The 19,263-nt window shown below is 53.9% G+C and overlaps 1 protein-coding gene across 1 annotated transcript in view; it reads right to left on the bottom strand.

The window, feature by feature from the left end:
- ELN (elastin) overlaps positions 1 to 19,263 on the bottom strand; it is a 41,735-nt gene that overhangs the window by 8,102 nt on the left and 14,370 nt on the right. The window contains exons 6-22 of the mRNA XM_011930905.1: positions 18,955 to 19,047; positions 14,226 to 14,297; positions 13,271 to 13,312; positions 12,786 to 12,845; positions 12,429 to 12,482; positions 10,206 to 10,325; positions 9,705 to 9,785; positions 9,558 to 9,617; positions 8,248 to 8,409; positions 6,780 to 6,833; positions 5,194 to 5,322; positions 4,922 to 4,963; positions 3,940 to 3,996; positions 1,286 to 1,432; positions 1,138 to 1,182; positions 827 to 946; positions 205 to 243 (exon numbers count right to left, since the gene is read on the bottom strand). Coding sequence (XP_011786295.1) covers positions 205 to 243; positions 827 to 946; positions 1,138 to 1,182; positions 1,286 to 1,432; positions 3,940 to 3,996; positions 4,922 to 4,963; positions 5,194 to 5,322; positions 6,780 to 6,833; positions 8,248 to 8,409; positions 9,558 to 9,617; positions 9,705 to 9,785; positions 10,206 to 10,325; positions 12,429 to 12,482; positions 12,786 to 12,845; positions 13,271 to 13,312; positions 14,226 to 14,297; positions 18,955 to 19,047 — 1,377 coding nt within the window. The remainder of the gene's footprint in view (positions 1 to 204; positions 244 to 826; positions 947 to 1,137; positions 1,183 to 1,285; positions 1,433 to 3,939; positions 3,997 to 4,921; positions 4,964 to 5,193; positions 5,323 to 6,779; positions 6,834 to 8,247; positions 8,410 to 9,557; positions 9,618 to 9,704; positions 9,786 to 10,205; positions 10,326 to 12,428; positions 12,483 to 12,785; positions 12,846 to 13,270; positions 13,313 to 14,225; positions 14,298 to 18,954; positions 19,048 to 19,263) is intronic.

The following is a 19,263-nucleotide window of genomic DNA, read 5'->3' as shown; positions in this document are numbered from 1 at the left end:
GGGGTTTCACCGTGTTAGCCAGGATGGTCTCGATCTCCTGACCTCGTGATCCGCCCGTCTCGGCCTCCCAAAGTGCTGAGATTACAGGCTTGAGCCACCGCACCTGGCCAAAACTGCCTTTTTCTATCATGACCACCCCAGTCCTGTGCTGTCAGGGATGGTGTGGTGGCAAGGGAGCCACAAGTGGTTGTGGGGTGCACTCACCATATTTGGCTGCTTTAGCGGCAGCCAGGGCTCCAGGTACTGGGGAGAAAGAAAAATCGGGGGGTGGTCAGCAGCCGAGCTCTGTGCCTGGGAGTTCTACCGCCTCCTCTAGGGAGCCCTCCCTGACCTCCTTGGCCTTTTGCTTCCTCAAAGCCCTGAAGCTGTACAGGCACAGAGCTTTAGGGCTGAACAGTGCCTCTGCCTTCCATCTGGCCCCTCCTTCTCCCCTCAGGCCTAGCATGGCCTGCCTGAGGCTGGGCACAGAGTGGGGCTCAGTAACCAGCTGGTGAAGACCTAGAGTTCCTAGTGGCCCCCTGGCCACAGAGCACTGCTGAAGGGGAGCCAGGCTGATCTACCTGCTCCTTCCCTGGGTGGAGGGCAAACTTTTTCTCAGTCTGCAGCCCTGTCACCCCTCTACTGAGAAGGCAGATACTCTGCAGTTGGGCAGCCTGGGGTCTCTTGGCCTGGTCTGCCCTCCTCCCGCTGTCCGTTACCCCCAGATACTTAGGAGAACCTAACGAGGATTTTACTATGCACCCCTGGGTGGTGAGGGGGTGCTGGGGAGGTGCTGGGAGTAGGAGGGATCTCGTTCCCTGAGCTCAGGGGACAGGCTCCGCCTAACCCCTAGAAGCCCCCTCACCCGCACCTGCCCCGAAGCCAGGAACACCAACACCAACTCCAAGTCCAGGAACGCCGGCACCAACTCCAAGTCCAGGAACAGCACCAAGCCCAGCTGCAGCTCCTGCAGACAGAGGGCAGTGGTGGTGACAGCAGGCAGGGAGCATGCCCCTGAGGAGGTGTCCTGCCCAGGGAGCTGAAACTAGTCCCAAAGGAAGGGGCCCAGATCCACGCAGCAGCCTCTGCCCTGGCCGTTGCTCCTAACCAGCTCTGGGCTCATTGGGGAGAGGAGAGAAAGGTGGGCGAGGCACTCACGGAGCTGGGCTTTGGCAGCTGCCTTGGCAGCAGATTTCGCTGCAGCTGGGGTTCCCACTCCTGGAGGGAGAGAGTGGGGATTAGAGATGGAGGTGGGGCCGATGGAGGCTTCGGGGGCCCCTCAGGCTCACTGACTCATGAAACTCACCTGCAACTCCAGGGCCGATGCCAACGCCAGGAGCCACGCCAACGCCAGGAGCCACACCAACGCCAGGAGCCACACCAACTCCAGGAGCCACGCCAACGCCAGGAGCCACGCCAACGCCAGGAGCCACGCCGACACCAGGAACTAACCCTGTAAGATTGAGAAGAGCTGATCATTAACCAAGGCCCGATCAAAGAGGACAGAAGCTTATGGAAAGAGGGCTAGAGCCTCAGCCCTGGCATAGATTTGCTGTGTGACCGTGGATCAGTTACTTTCCCTTGCTGGGCCTCAGCTTCCTCATCCCTAAAATGAAGTGTGTGCAGGCTCAGGAGTTCATAACCTTGTTTTTTTGGAGACAGAGTCTCACTCTGTCACCCAGGCTGGAGTGCAATGGTGCGATCTCGGCTCACTGCAACCACCAACTCCCGAGTTCAAGCAAGTCTCCTGCCTCAGCCTCCTGAGTAGCTGGGACTACAGGTACGCACCACCATGCCCGGCTAATTTTTTTGTATTTTTAGTAGTGACAGGGTTTCACCGTGTTGACCAGGCTGGTCTTGAACTCCTGACCTCAGGTGATCCACCTGCCTCGACCTCCCAAAGTGCTGGGATTATAGCTGTGAGCTGCTGCATCTGGCCAGGAGTTCTTAACTTTTTCAGGGACAAGGACCCCTTGGAGATTTGAGGCAGATGGAGGCAGATTTACATTATATAAGGGGCTTTGTAAGACAGAAAGGCTTTGGGTTCAAATCTCAGCTCAGCCACCGTTTAGCTGTGCAACTGTAGGCAAGTTACTTAAGCTCTGGGAACCTCAGTTTCCATATCTGTAAAAGGGAAAAATAAACTCAACTCTATAAGATCATTTGTAGGCCAGGCACATTGGCTCATGCCTGTCATCCCAGCACTTTGAGAAGCCAACGTGAGAGGATTGCCTACAATTTTTTTTTTTTTTTTAAACTGGGCATGGTGGCACATGCCTGTAGCCCCAGCTACTAGGGATACTAAGGGGGAAGAATCGCTTAAGTCAGGAGTTTGAGGCCTGCAGTGAGCTATGACGGCATCACTGCACTCCAGCCTGGGCGACAATGTGAGACCCTGTCTCAAATAGATAATAAAGATTGCTGTGTGTGAGAATTTGGGGCTCAGCAGGCCTGCAGTTGAAATGCTGTCTGGTCTATTCAGCCTTAGAGATTCTGATCTGAACCTTTTAGCCCACAGGTCGCTAGTGCCAAGGCCTACACACCCCATGCCCCGGGCCTGAGATACAGTTGAGCTCTACAGTTGGTGCTGCTACAATTTGCCATGTTCAGAAAAGTGTGAGCACCTGGGGCTGCCAGGGTGGCCCTCAAATATAGCAAAAGATGGGGAACAAGAAGTACTGCAGGCTGGGCGTGGTGGCTCAAGCCTGTAATCCCAGCACTTTGGGAGGCAGAGGTGTGAGGATCGCTTGAGCCCAGGAGTTTGATACCAGCCTGATCACCATAGTGAGACCACTGTTGCTACCAAAAAAATTAACAAATGAGCCAGGCATGGTGGTGGGCACCTGTGGTCGCTGCTTGGGAGTTCGACACAGGCAGATTGCTTGAGCCTGGCAGGTTGAGGCTGCAGTGAGCTATGATTGTGGCACTGTACCCCAGCCTGGGTGACAGAGCTAGACCCTATCTCAAGAAGAAGGAGGAAGAAGAAGGAGAAGGAGGAAAAAGAAGAAGGAGGAGAAGAAAGAAGAAGGAGGAAAAGGAGGAGAAGAAAGAAGGAGGAGAAGAAGGAGGAGAAAGAAGAAGGAGAGAAGGAGAAGAAGGAGGAGGAGAAGAAGAAGAGGAAGAAGAAGAAGAAGAAGAAGGATGAGGAGGAGGAGGAGGAGGAGGAACAAGGAGGAAGAAGAAAGAAGGAGAAGAAGAGGAAGAAGGAGGAGGAGGAGAAGAAGAAGAAAGAAGAAGAAGAAGAAGAAGAAGAAGAAGAAGAAGAAGAAGATGAAGAAGAAGAAGAAGAAGAAGAAGAAGAAGAAGAAGAAGAAGAGGAAGGAGAAGAAGAATGAGAAGAAGGAGGAGGAGGGAGAAGGGGAAGGAGAAGAAGAAGAAGAAGAAGAAGAAGAAGAAGAAGAAGAAGAAGAAGAAGAAGAAGAAGAAGAAGAAGAAAGAAGAAGGAGAAGAAGGGAGAAGAAGCAGGAGGAGGAGAAGGAGAAGGAAAAGAAGCAGGAGAAGAAGAAGAAAGAAAAAGAAGAGGAAGGAGAAGAAGAATGAGAAGAAGGAGGAGGAGGGAGAAGGGGAAGGAGGAGGAGAAGAAGAAAGAAGAAGAAGAAGGAAGAGGAGGAGGAGGAGCACAAGAAGGAGAAGGAGAAAGAGAAGGAGAAGGGGGAGAACTGGAGTCCGTCAAGGGGAGCTGGAGCTCGGCATGAGGTCAGGTCCCTAATAGCCTGGGAGGCACCAGGGACTTCACGAACAGGGAGGCTTACACTGCTCACCCTGCTTCCCTAATGCGAAACGTCACCCACACTCCTAGAGGTCATCAGTGGACCAAAAGCTCTAAGGAGGGCCCACCCCAGAACGTGACAGCCTAAGTGGGGGTGAAAAGGAACAGGGAGCTGGGCGGTCAGATCCCAGAGCAGGGCACATGAGAAGGCAGTGCTCCGTGAGCTGATGGCGGGGGTGAGGAGGACTTACCAAACTGGGCGGCTTTGGCGGCTGCTTTAGCAGCTGCAGCTGCTGGGGTCCCCACTCCTAGAGGTGTGAAGAGAAGGGGTGAGGGAGTGGTCTCTCGCACCCCTCCCTGCTTCCCATCTCTAGGCTCAGTCTTCCCGTTTGTAAAATGGTGCAGGCGACCTTGGTCAACTCCAGGGACCCTTCCGTGAGACAAACTAAACCGGTCTCTGGGCTGGAGAACACAGCTCACCTGGCACTCCTCCCACGCCTGGCACACCTGGGACTACGCCTCCGGCACCTGGCACCAGCCCACCCAGCACTCCTGCTCCTGCAGCGCCTGGGGGAGTGGAGAACTTTCAGCCTCGCCCCTCCCAGTGCTCACTTCTTGGGGGAGCATGGGTGGGTGGGAGAATCGGGGGAAGAAGAGAACCGCTTCCTGGCACCTTCATTTCTTTTTGCTTATTTATTTTTATTTTTGGAATCGGAGTCTCACTCTGTCACCCAGGCTGGAGTGCAATGGTGTAATCTCTGCTCACTGCAGCCTCTACCTCCCAGGTTCAAGCCATTCTCCTGCCTCAGCGTCCCAAGTAGCTGGGACTATAGGTGCCTGCCACCATGCCCAGCTAATTTTTGTATTTTTCAGTAGAGACAGGGTTTCACCATGTTGGCCAGGCTGGTCTCGAACCCCTGGCCTCAAGGGATCCACCTGCCTCGGCCTCCCAAAGTGCCGGGATTACAGGCGTGAGCCACCCAGCCTGGCCAGGCACCTTCGGTTCTGGGGGTGGGGGGTGGGATGATGAGCAGGTCACCAACAGTCCTAACAGGAAGCATCTGAAAAGGACAGTAAGAGTGGAGTGTGGCTTTGGAAGATGGGGCAGGGGCCTCGTGACCTTGGTCCAGGCCATTTCAGTCCTGGAGGCCTGGGAGTCAGTTTGCCCTGAGGTTGGTCCTTGAGCCCCGCAGGAGAGCAGGGCTTGGGGTCAGGCAGGGCAGGGGCACTTACCGTACTTGGCAGCCTTGGCGGCAGCTGCTGCCTGAGCTTCAGCTACAAGGAAACGAGAAAGAAAGAGACCCTCAGAAGCCTTGCCTGGGTCTCCTCTGAGCCATGTTTAAAACTCTTCTGCCCTGTAAGGCATGGACGACCTCGCTTCTCCCCCAACTCCTCCCTGAGCACATTCAAGCCCGATCTACAGTCCCCACTGCCCCTGCAGAGCTGAGCAGACAAGAGGCCCCATCTCTTCTCAATCCACGTCCCCAGATGTGATGAAGGCTCACGGGAAATGGCAGCTCCTGGGACACCTCCGACTCCGGGGATACCTCCGACTCCGACACCATAGCCGGGAAAGCCCCCAGCTCCAACCCCAAAAGTAGGAATGCCTCCAACTCCGACTCCGGCCCTGGCCCCTGCAGAGGGAAGGGAGCCAAATGGAAAGGAAGCTCAGTGAGAGAGGCTGGGCGGGCTCTGAGGGATGTTGATGGACTGGGAAGGAGGATGCAAGTTTCCCCCAGGCCTTGTCCATAAAAGACAGAAGACTGGGATGCCTGGGTTCCCCGCAGCCTCCACCATGAAGCCTTCAAAAAAAAATTTGGGGCCAGGCACAGTGGCTTATGCCTGTAATCCTAACATTTTGGGAGGCTGAGGCGGGTGGACCACCTGAGGTTAGGAGTTCGAGACCAGCCTGGCCAACATGGTGAAACTCCAACTCTACTCAAAATACAAAAATCAGCCAGGCGTGGTAGTGTGCACCTGTAATCCCATTTACATGGGAAGATGAGGCAGGAGAATCACTTGAGCTGGGCTCATGCCACTGCACTCCAGCCTGGGTGACAGAGTGAGACTTCATCTCAAAAAAAAAAAAAAAATTTTTTTTTGGCTGGGTGTGGTGGCTCATGCCCATAATCCCAGCACTTTGGGAGGCAGAGGCAGGTGGATCATTTGAGGCCAGGAGTTTGAGACCAGCCTGGCCAACATGGCAAAGCCCTGTCTCTACTGAAAATACAAAAATTAGCCAGGCATGGTGACGTGTGTCTGTAATCCCAGCTTCTTGGGAGGCTGATGCATGAGAATTGCTTGAACCTGGGAGGCAGAGGTTGCAGTGAGCCAAAATCATGCTACTGCACTCCAGCCTGGGCAACAGAGTGAGTCTCTATCTCAGAAAAAAAAAGAAAAAGAAAAAAAAGAAAAAAAAAATTAATTCATTTTTTATTTTTTGTAGAGATGGGGTCTTGCTATGTTGCCCAGGCTGGTCTCAAACTCCTGGCCTCAAGTGATCCTCCTGCCTTGACCTCCCAAGTAGCTGGAAAAAACAGGCACATGCCACTATGCCCAGCTAATTTTTACATCTGATGTAGAGACAGGGTCTTGCTATTTTGCCCATGCTGGTCTCTAATTCCCAGCCTCAAGCGATTCTCCTACCTTGGTCTCCCAAAATGCTGGGATTACAGATGTGAGCCACTGCACCCAGCCCCGCCATGAAGCCTTTACGGACACTCTTCAGTCCTCCTCCGGCCCCTCTCCTCTCTGAGCACTTGGGGAAGCCCCCCTTTGTTGGATGTAGAGAGACTATTGGCAGAATCCCCAGACAGTTTTGGGCTCCTCTGAGAGGGCCTTGGCCAGAGCAGGGAGGGTCAGGGTCACTGTCCCCACTGGGAATACCATCCTGGGACTTTCCCGCCATTCAGCCCCATGGCCCTGTGGTAGAAGACAAACAGGGGAGACATCGTCCTGAGGCCTGTCAGTGACTTGCTCGGTGACCCTGGGCAAGTCACTTCCATTCTCTGGGCAAGTAGAGGAGAGTCCTTTAGTTCTGGTAAGTAGAGGTCAGGACAGTGTGGGGCAGAGCTGTTAGCATAGTACTCACCGTATTTGGCTGCCTTCGCAGCTGCCTTAGCAGCTGCAGCTGGTGACACAGCCCCTGGAGAGACCAAGAGGGACACAAATACTCAGGAGAGATTGGAGGAGAGCTGCACAGTGTGTATCCGTCTGTCTACTCGTCTGTGTGTTGGGCCTTCTTCTTTCACGCCAACATAGAGTTGGCTACATCTCCATTTATGCACTGATGATGTACCCCACCTGCCCGTCTGTATACCCAGCCACCTCCATCATCCATCTACCCAATGACCCACCTCTATACCTGTCCATTTGTCTTTTTTTTTTTTTTTTTTTTTTTTTTTTTTTTTTTTTTTGAGACGGAGTCTCAGTCTTATGGCCCAGGCTGGAGTGCAATAGTGCGATCTCAGCTTACTGCAATCTCCGCCTCCCTGGTTCAAGTAATTCTCCTGATCAGCCTCCCAAGTAACTGGGATTACAGGAGCCCACCACCACGCCTGGCTAATTTCTTTCTATTTTTAGTGGAAACAGGGTTTCACCATATTGGCCAGGCTGGTCTCGAACTCCTGACCTCAGGTAATCTGCCCATCTTGGTTTTCCAAAGTGCTGAGATTACAGGCGTGAGCCACCCATGCCCGGCTGTCCATTTGTTTGTCTATCTTTGGATCTCAATCCACCCACCCAACCACTTAACTCTCTGTTCACTCATCTATCTACCAGCTTATCCCATCTGCCTATCTATCCATTCGTCTAACCTTCTATCCAACCATCCATTTTGCATTTGCCTGCCCACTCTTCCACCCACCCATCTATTCATCTGCCCCTCCAACCATGTGCTCATTCATCCATCCATCTACCCATCCATCCACCCATTCTTTCATCCAGGCTCCCATCCATCCATCCCCCATCCATCTACCTATTCATCCATTCATCCATCCATTCTTCCATCCAGCCTCCCATCCATCCATGCCCCCATCCCTCCACTCATCTATCCATCTCCCACCCATCCACCCACACATCCACTCACCTACTCATCTCTTTACCCATTCATCCATCCACTTATCCACTCATCCATCCATCCATCCATCCATCCATCCATCCATTCATACACCCATCTATCCATCCATTCATTCATCCACCCACCCATTCATCCATCTACCCACCCATTTGTCCACTTATCCATCCATCAACCCACTTACCCTTCTATCCACCATAAACTGAACGCCTACTCAGCTAAGGGCTAGGAACATGGAGTTGAAAAAGACATGGTTCCTGCCCCCCAGAGAACACTGATAACCAGAAGGTCAATTGGAAAATATGATACTGGTTAGAAGCTAATTAGGAGATTGGTGTAACCCAAGGAAGAGAAGATGAGTGGATGAGATGTGGTCAAGGGTATGGGCAGATGGTTAAGGTGTTAGGGAGCACAAATTTTGGCAATAGTCTCTGTATTTCTCTCTTACACACACACACACACACACACACACAGCCCAGCTCACCTGGAACCCCAGCACCTGGGACAACTGGAATGCCAGCTCCTGGGACACCAACACCTGGAATGGCAGCTCCTGGGACACCAACACCTGGAATGCCAGCTCCTGGGACACCAACTACTCCCGGGCCAAAGCCTGGCCCACCAGGCACTAAGCCTGCAGCAGCTCCTGTGGAAGAAAAAGCATTGTTCTCCTAACTTATGGGAACCTCAGAGGGGCTCCAAGGGTGGTTAGTAGAGTATGGAAGTGACAGTTGGTCCTGAGTGCATGACTGCAGGTGGGTTGACATTTCCTTTGCATGGATCCAACTCATCAGAGAGACACAGAGAGACTAAGAGAGTCCCTAAAGAGCTCTAGGGATTTGAATCTGTGGTCTAGAGGAATGTGATCTCTTTCTTTTTCTTTTCTTTTCTCCTTCCTTCCTTCCTTCCTTCCTTCCTTTCTTCCTTCCTTCCTTCCTTCCTCTTTCTTTCTTTCTTTCTTCCTTCCTTCCTTCCTTTCTTTCTTTTTCTTTCTTTCTCTCTTTCCTTTCTTTCCCTCCTTCCCTCTCTTTCTCTCTCTTTCTTTTTTCTTTCTTCCTTTCTTTCTTTCCTTCCTGCCTCTCTCTCTCCCTCCCTTCCTCCTTCCCTTCCCTTCTCTTCCCTTCCCTTCCCTTCCCTACCTTTCCCTTTCCTTCCCTTTCCTTTCCTCTGTCTTTCTGTCTCTCTTTCCTTTTTTATTTGAACCAAATTCTCACTTACCCAGGCTGGAGTGCAGTGGCATGATCAGAGCTCACTGCAGCCTTCAACTACTGGGCTCAAGCCATCCTCCCACCTCAGCCTCGTAGGTAGCTGGGACCACAGGCATGTGCCACCATGCCTAGATAATTTTAAAATAATTTTTGGAAAGATGGGGTCTCAGTATGTTGCTCAGGCTGGTCTCAAACTCCTGGCTTCAGCCTCCCAAATTGTTGGGATTACAGGCGTGAGCCACTGTGCATAGCTAGAATGTGATCTATTTCTAAAACAGTCAGAATTCCCTCCACTGGGCACCCACTTAGTTGATGCAGCAGATACCTGTGGGCCAGCCCTGGAGGGGATGGAGTGGGCAGAGTGAGGTCCCCTCTGCAGGGTCCCCTCCCTTTGCTGAGTTAATCAGGACAAAACAATAGAGATGGCATCTCAGGTAGAGTGATCAGAAGGAGCAAAGGTAAGGAGGCATGAACAATGCATATTTGGGAAGGGACAAAGACCAAGTCCATCTGGCTTTACGGCTAGGGTCGCCGAGGTCCATGCAGGGGCCTGAGCTGTGGGTTTGCCACCCCGGCAGGCACTTACCGTACTTGGCTGCCTTAGCGGCTGCTGCTGCAGCTGCAGCTGCAGCTGGAGCCCCAGCACCTGAAAACACAGCCACAGAAGGTGAGGTCCTTGCCCTGTGGCCATCTCAAGGACACACCCACCCCCCCCTGCTGGGACAGATGTTACCTGCGATGCCTCCGATTCCAGGAATTGCCCCAGGCACAGCAGGAACACCGCCCCCTCCAACACCAGGGAGGACTCCAGCACCTGTTGAGATGGGGACAGTGCAATGTACTTTCCCAAAGACCCTCCTGAGGACAGGCAGGATGGCCACTTAGACACCAGCATTTTCACCAGTGCGATCTCATCCAGAAATGGGGCCCAGGTGTCTCCAGATGGGCCTGTTTGGGGAGGCCCCCACCCGACTCTACTGTTCCTTGACTCTCCCCCAAAGTGTCCATTTCAACACACTCATTAAGGGACTTGCATGTTTTCAGACAAATCCCATTCTAATCACTGCCACATACTGAGAAACCACAAGTGGCCGCTCCCTGGGCCAGAGGGGCCCCTGCAGGAATGTTCAAGACTTCCTCTCCCTGTGTTCCGAAGATGCAGCCAAGTTTGTAATCCAAGCGCCTGGCCGCTTGGCTCTGGCAGCCCCTCACAGCTCCGCTCTCCCGCTCCTACATTCCAGCCGTCCCACCAGCCGCTGGGGCCAAGGAGCCTCCGGTGCTGGGAGGGGGACCTGCAGGGCTTCCGCTGTGAGGCCCAGCTCCAGGCTTCTCCCCACATTCCCACTCTCTCGGACTGGTGGGGAGATAAGGAAAGGGCTTCCCTGGGGCTGAGGATGAAGGAGGACTTCAGCCCTAGTGGTCTGACCCTGAGATGGGCACTACCTGGGGTGGGGGACAGATGCCCACTCCACTCACTGCACGGGCACAGGAACACCACATTCCATCTGCAGCCATGCTAGCCAAGAGCTCACTGGCCTGAGCAGTGAGTTAAAATTTTTATAGTACACATTAAATTGATACATAACTATTAAATGTTTTAAATGCTTATATATGCACCACCTAAAATTATCTTTCTAACCACCATGGTACCCATTTCCTCTGCTTGGCCTCCTCTTTCCTGTTTTAACCACATAGTAAGCTCCATCTTTATTTTTTAAGGCCTGAATCACACGTCACTTTCTCTGGGAAGCCTTTCCCCAGGTAGAAAAAAATGCCTCCCATTTCTTGACTCCCACAACAGTGGCTATATTCTCCACAAGAACTCTTGCTTGTTCCTGATCTCTGAGATGGATGTGTGGGAGGAGGCAGTGAGGGAGGGAAGGAAGGAGACATGGATGAACGCATGGAGGAATGAATGGATGAATGAATGAATGAAGGAATGGATGGATGGGTGCATGGATGCATGGAGGAATGGATGGATGCATGCATGCCTGGAGAAATGGATGGGTGGGTGCATGGAGGAATGGATCGAGGTATGCACGGAAGAATTGGCAGATGGATGGATGGATGGAAGAATTGATGGAGGGAGTGATGGATGGATGGATTGATGGATGAATGGATTGATGGATGGATGGATGGATATATGGATGAGTGGATGGATGGGTGGATGCATGGAGAAACGGATAGACGGGTGGATGGATGCATGGGTGAGTAGATGGATGGATGGATGAATGGATGGATGAATGGATGGAAGGATGGATGCATGCATGGAGAAATGGATGGATGGGTGCATGGAGGAATGGATAGAGGGATGCATGGAAGAATGGGCAGATGGATGGATGGAGGAAGTGATGGATGGATGGATGGATGGATGAGTGGATGGATGGGTAAATCGATGGATGGATGAGTGGATGTATGAATGGATGGATGGATAGATGGATGCATGGAGGAATGGATGGATGAGTGGATGGATAGATGGAAGAATGGATGGAGGGATGAATTGATGGGTGGGTGGATGGATGGAGGGATGGAAGGATGGATGCATGCATGGAGAAATGGATGGATGGCTGCCTGGAGGAACGGACGGAGGGATAGATGGATGCATGGAGGAATGGTTGGATGGACGAATGGGTGCACAGAGGAATAGATGGATAGATGATGGATGGATGAATGGAGCGAGGGAGTGATGGATGGATAAATGGAGGGATGGATGAGGGGATGGATGGATGGATGGGTGTATGGATAGATGGATGCATGGAGGAATGGATGGATGTGTGGATGGATGGATGGAGGGAGGGATTGATGGATGGATGAATGGATGGATAAGTGGATGGATGGATGGATAGATGGATGCATGGGGGAATGGATGGATGGATGAATGCATGGATGTGTAGATAAGTGGATGAATGGATAGATGAGTGGATGGATGGATAGATGGATGCAGAGAGGAATGAATGGAGGGATGGATGGATGGATGAATGAACAGGTGAATGAATGGATGGATGGATGAATGGATGGAGGGAGAGATGGATGGATGACTGAACAGGTGGATGAGTGGATGGATGGATGCATGGGTGGGTAAATGAGTAGATGAATGGATGGATGGATAGATGGATGCATGGAGGAATGGGAATGGATGGAGGGAGGGACAGACGGATGGATGAAAGGATGGCTGGATGAGTGGATGGATGGATAGATGGATGCATAGAGAAATGGATGGAAGGAGGGAGGGATGGAGAAAGTAATAGAAGGATGGAAGAATAAATGGATGCACGGAGGCATGGAAGAATGGTTGGAGGGAGGGATAGATAGATGGATGGTGTTGAAAATTTTGTGTAAATGGGGATAAGTAGGGGCCACTTTGGTCATTCATCTATGAGGCAGGCTCTCAATAGTAACGGGAATGGAGAGGCTAGGGGGCTGGAGGCCACCAGGTGGGGACTCCAGGGGCACTCACCCAACTTTGCTGCCGCTTTAGCTGCCGCTGCTGCTGCTGCCTGGGGGCCAACCCCTGGGGGAGGGGAGCAGAGGGGAGAGACCTTGAAACAGTGCCCCTGTATCTCCAGAGCCCACTTGTTTCCAGTCCCTAGAGAGCCAATCCACTGACATGCAGGTATATGTGGGGGCTTCAGACCTGGAAGAGGCTGATGGAGCTGCCCCACCCCTCCCCCAGGATCCTGCTGCAGGTTTGCACCAGGGTCTGGATGCAGGGTGGGCTGCTCTGCTTTCAGGAGAGAACCTCACCCACCCCAGGGCTCTGGAGCCCCGAAGATCAGTGATCCCCCGGCTGGAAGTAAGGTGAGGCTTTCCTTACCTGTCCCGGTCGGGTAACCAGCCTTGCCCGCTGCACCAGCCACTCCTCCCGGCCCATAGCCTGCAAAACAGGGAGGCTTGGTGGTTATCTGTGCAGACGTCACCACTGTTGCTCTCCCCCTCCCCCTGCCCTGCCCTCGGGGCCCAAGCTGTCCTGAGTCTGCACCTGTCACCCCTAGCCAGAGTGAAAACAAATACAAATACGTGTATGGAATTGTTCCGTCCATTTTACAGATGAGGACACAGAGGCTCAAAGAAGGAACACAGCTCACCTAAGGTCTCATTATTGATAGGTGGGAGGGCAGGGATGGAGACCCATGCTGAGTGCAAAGTCCATGCCCTTTCCTTCTGAGATTCCCACTCCAAGACCCCAACCCTGCCCCAGCGAGGTGCTCTCCTGGCCCAGGGCTGGAAGCACAGCACCCTTGCTAGGACCCTGGAGTAGGAAAGAGCTGGAAGCCCACAGTCTAGAAGGGTCTCACTCACCGAAAGGTAGTTTCCCCGTGCTGTAGGGCAGTCCATAGCCACCTGGAGAGAGGACGGAGCAAGCTCAGGGGCTTCCCCATGCCTTGCTGGGCTCCCACCAACCTGGGTGGACAGATCTGCCCCCACAGGTGCTGAGGCCTGAGACCTCCCACACCAGGGTCCTGAGCTGCTCCCAGGAGAGCAGAGGTGCTGGGTGGAGGAGGCAGAGGACACTTCTGCCCCTGGGGCCCGATGGAACACCCATTCCCCTACAAATTCAAGCCCCATCATGTCCCTGGAGTCTGAGTATTTTCCTTACACCCCCTCCTCAGTGGAAAGCATCTCATTGTCTAAGCTGATTGCAGAGGTAGGCGAAGGAGCACGAGTGGGTGGATGTTAGAGGGATCTTTCCAAATAACCGTGTTCCTTTCTATCAGCATAATAGCTTCAGATCGGAGCTATGGGTCTCTGTGCATGAGCGTGCGTGTGTGAGTCCAATATCTGCAGACGACTTTCCCATGCTCTCCTTGGCTGGTGACCATATAGGGGCTTCAATACCCCTTCCCTGCTACCAGAGACACCTGTACCCAGGCTGACTTCTGTGCAGGGAGGCGCAGTGAGTGGTGCATTTTTTCTTCTTCTTCTTGTTTTCTTTTTTTGGAGACAGAGTCTCACTCTGTTACCCAGGCTGGAGTGCAGTGGCGCGATCTCAGCTCACTACAACCTCCACCTTCCGGGTTCGAGAGATTCTCCTGCCTCAGCCTCCCCAGTACCTGGGATTACAGGTCTGCACTATCACACCTGGCTAATTTTTGTATTTTTAGTAGGGACAGGGTTTTGCCATGTTGGCCAGGCTGGTCTTGAACTCCTGACCTCAAGTGATCTGCCCGCCTTGGCCTCCCAAAGTGCTGGGATTACAGGCATGAACCACCGCACCCGGCCGAGTGGTGCATCTTGAATCATCCCTCTGACTTACCGGGCAGCTTGGGGGCCTTGATGGGGTACCCCAGTGGGACTCCAGGTTGCTGTACCCCAAAGGGTCCAACTCCTGTGGGATTAAAGAGAGCAAGTTCTGGTCCCAGCAGCCCCTTCCAAACCCTCCGCCACCCACTCCACTTTCTGCTCAGACAGAAGGAGCTTGCTACAGCATCCAGAAACCATCCTGCTTCGAAGGACTCCCTGAATCTCCATCATGGGTCAGTTGAGAAACTCCCAGCAACAGGCCACTTCCTCCAGGAAGCTACAGGATTCTCTCCCTCCTGGGGCCTGGGCCCCAGTTCAGGCCTGCAGCCCTTGGCACAGGCTGGCGGGTTTTCTGGACTCCTTTGGACTTTGGGCTGCTATGCCAGCAGAGGCAGCAGGCCTGGGATGGGTGCCACTTTGTGCTACAGCCACTGCAAGGCCTGGCGCAGCAGGCATGGGGGAAATTGGGCAGGCTTGGATAGGATCTTGGGTGCCCAGCCCCTCCCAAGGTAAGAGCGTCCGCCTGGCTGGCCACCCTGCTTCTCCCACCAGCCTTGCCTCACCTGGGATTCCAGCCAAAGCTCCACCTACACCTGTAATGATAAAAAGCTGTCACTGCAGCCCTGGCACTGTGGACACTGGGCCAGACAGTACAAGGGGCCAGGAGGCCCAAGGAATGGCCAGTTCTTCCCAGACCAGTCCTCGCATGCTGCCCCCACATGAACTCTGGGGTTTCTTTTTTTGGAGACAGAGATTTGCTCTTGTCGCTCAGGTTGGGGTGTGACAAGATCGCGATCTCAACTCTCCGCTTCCCAGGTTCCAGCGATTCTCCTGCCTCAGCCTCCCAAGTAGCTGGGATTACAGGTGCAGGCCACCACACCCAGCTCATTTTCGTATTATTAGTAGAGACGGGGCTTCACCATGTTGGTCAGGCTGACCTCAGGTGATCCACCCACCTCGGCCTCCCAAAGTGCTGGGATTACAGGTATAAGCCACCGCGCCCAGCCGCTTTTTTTTTTTTTTTTGAGACAGGGTCTTGTTCTGTTGCCCAGGCTGGAGTGCAGTGGCACAATCTTGGCTCACCGCAACCTCCACCTCCCAGGTTCAAGCAATTCTCCTGCCTCAGCCGCCTGAGTAGCTGGGATTACAGACATGTACCACGACACCTGGCTAATTTTTGTATTTTTAGTAGTGATGAGGTTTTACCATGTTGGCTAGACTGCTCTTGAACTTCCGACCTCATGTGATCTGCCTGACTCGGCCTCCCAAAATGCTGGGATTACAGGCATGAGCCACCGCACCTGGTTTTCTTTTCTTTTTCTTATTTATTTATTTATTTATTTTTGGAAACAGGGTCTCTCTATTGCCCAGGCTGGAGTGCAGGGGCATGATCTCGGCTCACTGCAACCTCTGCCTCCCAGGTTTGAGCGATTCTCCTGCCTCAGCTCCCAAGTAGCTGGGACTACAGGTGCACACCACCACACCTGGCTAATTTTTGTATTTTTAGTAGTGATGAGGTTTCACCATATTGGCCAGGCTGCTCTCGAACTTCCGACCTCAAGTGATCCACCCACCTCGGCCTCCCAAAGTGCTGGGATTACAGGCATGAGTCACTGCATCTGGCCCTCTTTTCTTTCTTTCTTTCTTTCTTTTTTTTTTGAGGGGGGAGCAGGGTCTCTTTCTGTTGCCCAGGCTGGAGTGTAGTGGTGTGATCACAATTCACGACAACCTTGATCTCCTGGGCTCAAGAGATCCTCCTGTCTCAGCCTCCTGAGTAGTTGGGACCACAGGTGTGTGTGACCACGTCTGGCTAACTTTTTAATCATGTTTTTGTAGAGGTAAGGTCTTGCTATGTTGCCCAGGCTGGTCTTGAACTCCTGGGCTCAAGCGATCCTCCCAGCTCAGCCTCCCAAAACACTGGGATTACAGGTGTGAGCTAGTGCGCCCAGCCACACTCTGGTGTTTCTCAGCACTAGGCTGCCCAGGGCTGGAACATAAAAGGTGTCACCCAGAGGGCCCTGAGCCAGTCCAGGATCCCACCCCATTTCACACCCAGGGCCAGAAGGTGGTGGGAGAGTCCCCATCATCAGCTCTCTGTCCAGACAGCTGCATACCTGGAGCCTTGGGCTTAACTCCTGCTCCAGTGGGAACTCCAGGGAGCACCCCCACACCGGGGAACCGAGCTCCTGCAGGGGGACAAAGCAGTGAGCATAGGAAGGCAGGCCTTGCAGGCCCTGCTGGGAACCCCTCCCCTCCTCAGGTCCCCCAGCTGACCTCCCTTGGGACCGACTGTCAGTGACAGGCACGGCTCACGGGGTGGGTGGAGAAAGGACCTGTTTAGTGCTGACTTTCCTTCCCTGTCTGGCTCAAGGTCAGAAGATCTGAGTTTTAATCCTATTTCCCAGCCATGTGACCTTGTGCCTCAGTCAGCCTCATCTCTATGCTGGAGTTAATCACAAAAGCCGTCTCGACCACCCTCCGCAGAAAAGGTAAAGAGAGGGACAGCTGCTGGGTGGTGCCACTCGCCGGTAGACTAGGGAGGCCCATGCTCTCTGGGGCTCTCGTTCACAACCCAGGCCCCCAAAGCAGCCATCCAGCTACAGCTGGGACCATGCCAGCTTCTTCCACCTCTCCCGTCTCCCCTGGGGCTGGGCAGCCTTGGCTCTCGGCGTAGCAGGGGAGAGAGGGAGGAAGGGCCACTCTGTCAGCAAATCCCACAAAACAGCCTAAATCTGGGCTTTTGGGGGAATTCAGGAGGTCACATGTTGGGTGAGGTGGTCAGGCCCTGGCAGGGGAAAGGAGGGTGAGGGGCAGCTCTTTAGGATCTCCTGCAGGGCAGACTCATTGGGTGGCCCCCTGGTGACTCACAGCTTTTGGGAAACAGCTGGTCACTCTGGGGTCTGTCCTGGGGGGCCCGCCTCAGGCTGTGATGATGGTCTGTGCCTGGGATCAGGGCTTGGGTGGGGTGCAGGAAGGATGACTGACCTTTAGGGGATGGACAGACTGCCAGGGACCTTATGTCTGTTAGCCTGAGCTTTGGTGTTTGGGGAAATGGCTCAGGTCAGGACCCAGGGCTTCTGGTGGCCTCTGCTTTTCGGGGAGGCGAGGGGGGTACTAGGGAGGTTGAGGGGGTTGCTTTTCTGTTTCTTTTTCTTTTTCTTTGTTTTGAGACAGGGTCTTGCTCTGTCACCCAGGCTGCAGTGCAGTGGCGCCATCATAGCTCAATGCAGCCTGGACCTCCTGGGCTCAAGCAATCCTCCCACCTCAGCCTCCTGAGTAGCTGGGACTACAGGTGCACACCACCATGCCTGGCTAAATTTTTTTGTAGAGACGAGGGTCTTACTATGTTGCCCAGACTGGTCTCAAACTCCTGGCCTCAAGCCATCCTCCCGCCTCAGTCTCCCAAAGCAACGGGATTACAGGCGTGAGCCACTGCGTCCTGGCTGCTTTCTTCCTATACAGTGCCTGTTTCCCTCCTTGCCCTCACCTGCACCTGGGAGCACTCCACCTGGGTATACACCTGGCAGCCCCACACCTGTGGCAAAAGAAAGCAAAGTTATGAGCAGTAGCTCAGCCTCCAGGGATTCCCTCCTCCGCCCTCCCCACCCAGGCAGCTCCAAGGCCCTCAAACCCACAGCCCCTTGCCCGACAGGGGCAGCCAGGGACAGACGTGGGGTGGCCACAACCCTCCTCCCACGAGTTTCGGAAGTCATCTGCAAACTCTTCGGTGTGTGGATTTATCTCTGTCTCCTGGAGCCTGTTTACATGGCTGGGCCAGCCCACCTCTGGCTAACAGCTTCCAGATGTCCCTCCCTGCTGTGTAGACTCAGGCAGTCTTTTGTTTAACCTGAAGTCACTTCCTAAAGGGCTTGGTTTGGCAGAACGAGTACCAGATGGGGAGTCAGAGGACACAGGGCTCCCCTAGCTCTGTCAGGACTTGCTGCAAGCCCTTCCACACTGACTCGCCTCTTTGAGCCTCAGTTTCCCCATCTGTCGCCCGGCAGCCTGCCACAGAGCCCGTCTCTTTCTAACCCAAGATCCTGGGAGAAGGGCCCAGGAAGTAGGCCAGGCCCCTCCTCCCCATTTCACAGACACAGGCACCACACTTTGGGCCTGGCTAGTTTCTCTGCCCGACTGAAGCCAGGCCCTGCCTTTCCTCCCCAAGTGCAGTGGCGTGGAGAGGGCTCTGTTGCTCCCTGCCCTCTGCCCCTCCCTGCCCTCTGTCCTCCAGCCCCAGGGATTCCGCACTGACCCGGCACTTTCCCAGGCTTCACTCCGGCTCCAGGCTGAGGAACCACAGCACCTGGCACAGAAGGGGCCACATCAGAGTTGGCTCCACCCAGGCCTGCAAGCTTGACCCAGGGAGTTCGGGGACAGTCATCATACCTGTAGACACTCCTAAGCCACCAACACCGCCAACGCCACCAATGCCACCAACTCCTGGGACACCACCAAGCCCGGCGCCTGCAGAGCCAGGATAGGTGAGGCATTGCACAAGGAACAGTGGGGAGGCAGAAGGGCCCAGAGCTGCATGCTGAGGGCCTGGCATTGAGGTCTGGCCCCATTACTAACTCACCTTCAGACTGGGCACAGCTAGTTGCCTCCCTGAGCCCCAGTAGATTGCAGCTAACAATCCCACCCACCCACTTCCCAGGCCTGAGTTGAGGGAAGCTTCTTTGCAAAGCGGAGGGGCCCCATGGAAGCCAGAGGGCTTGTGGCATGTCCCAAAGAGCACCACTCACCAGCCTTGGCAGCTTTGTAAGCTGCAGCAGCATCAGCCACTCCGCCAGGCACCAGAGCCCCCGGAAAGGCACCTGCAGGGAAGGCGCCGAGCCCTGTGGAGGGGAGGATGGGGTGAGGTCCTGAGCTACCACAGCCATGAAGACTCCTACACTCTGGCCCTGCCTGGCCATGCCCCACTCAGGAAGCATATTGGAGGCTCTTCTGCTGTCTGCCAGACATCAATGCCTGCAGGACATCTATGTGAGCACTGCTCACCAGTACTGGATTTTTTTTTTTTATTTCTTTTTTTAAAGACAAGGTCTCACTCT

Source organism: Colobus angolensis, unplaced genomic scaffold, assembly GCF_000951035.1.
Source record: "Colobus angolensis palliatus isolate OR3802 unplaced genomic scaffold, Cang.pa_1.0 Scaffold120, whole genome shotgun sequence".
In the NCBI taxonomy this organism is placed as follows: domain Eukaryota; kingdom Metazoa; phylum Chordata; class Mammalia; order Primates; family Cercopithecidae; genus Colobus; species Colobus angolensis.
The sequence above is the reverse complement of the archived record's forward strand: the minus strand, read 5'-3'. Positions and strand labels throughout refer to the sequence as shown.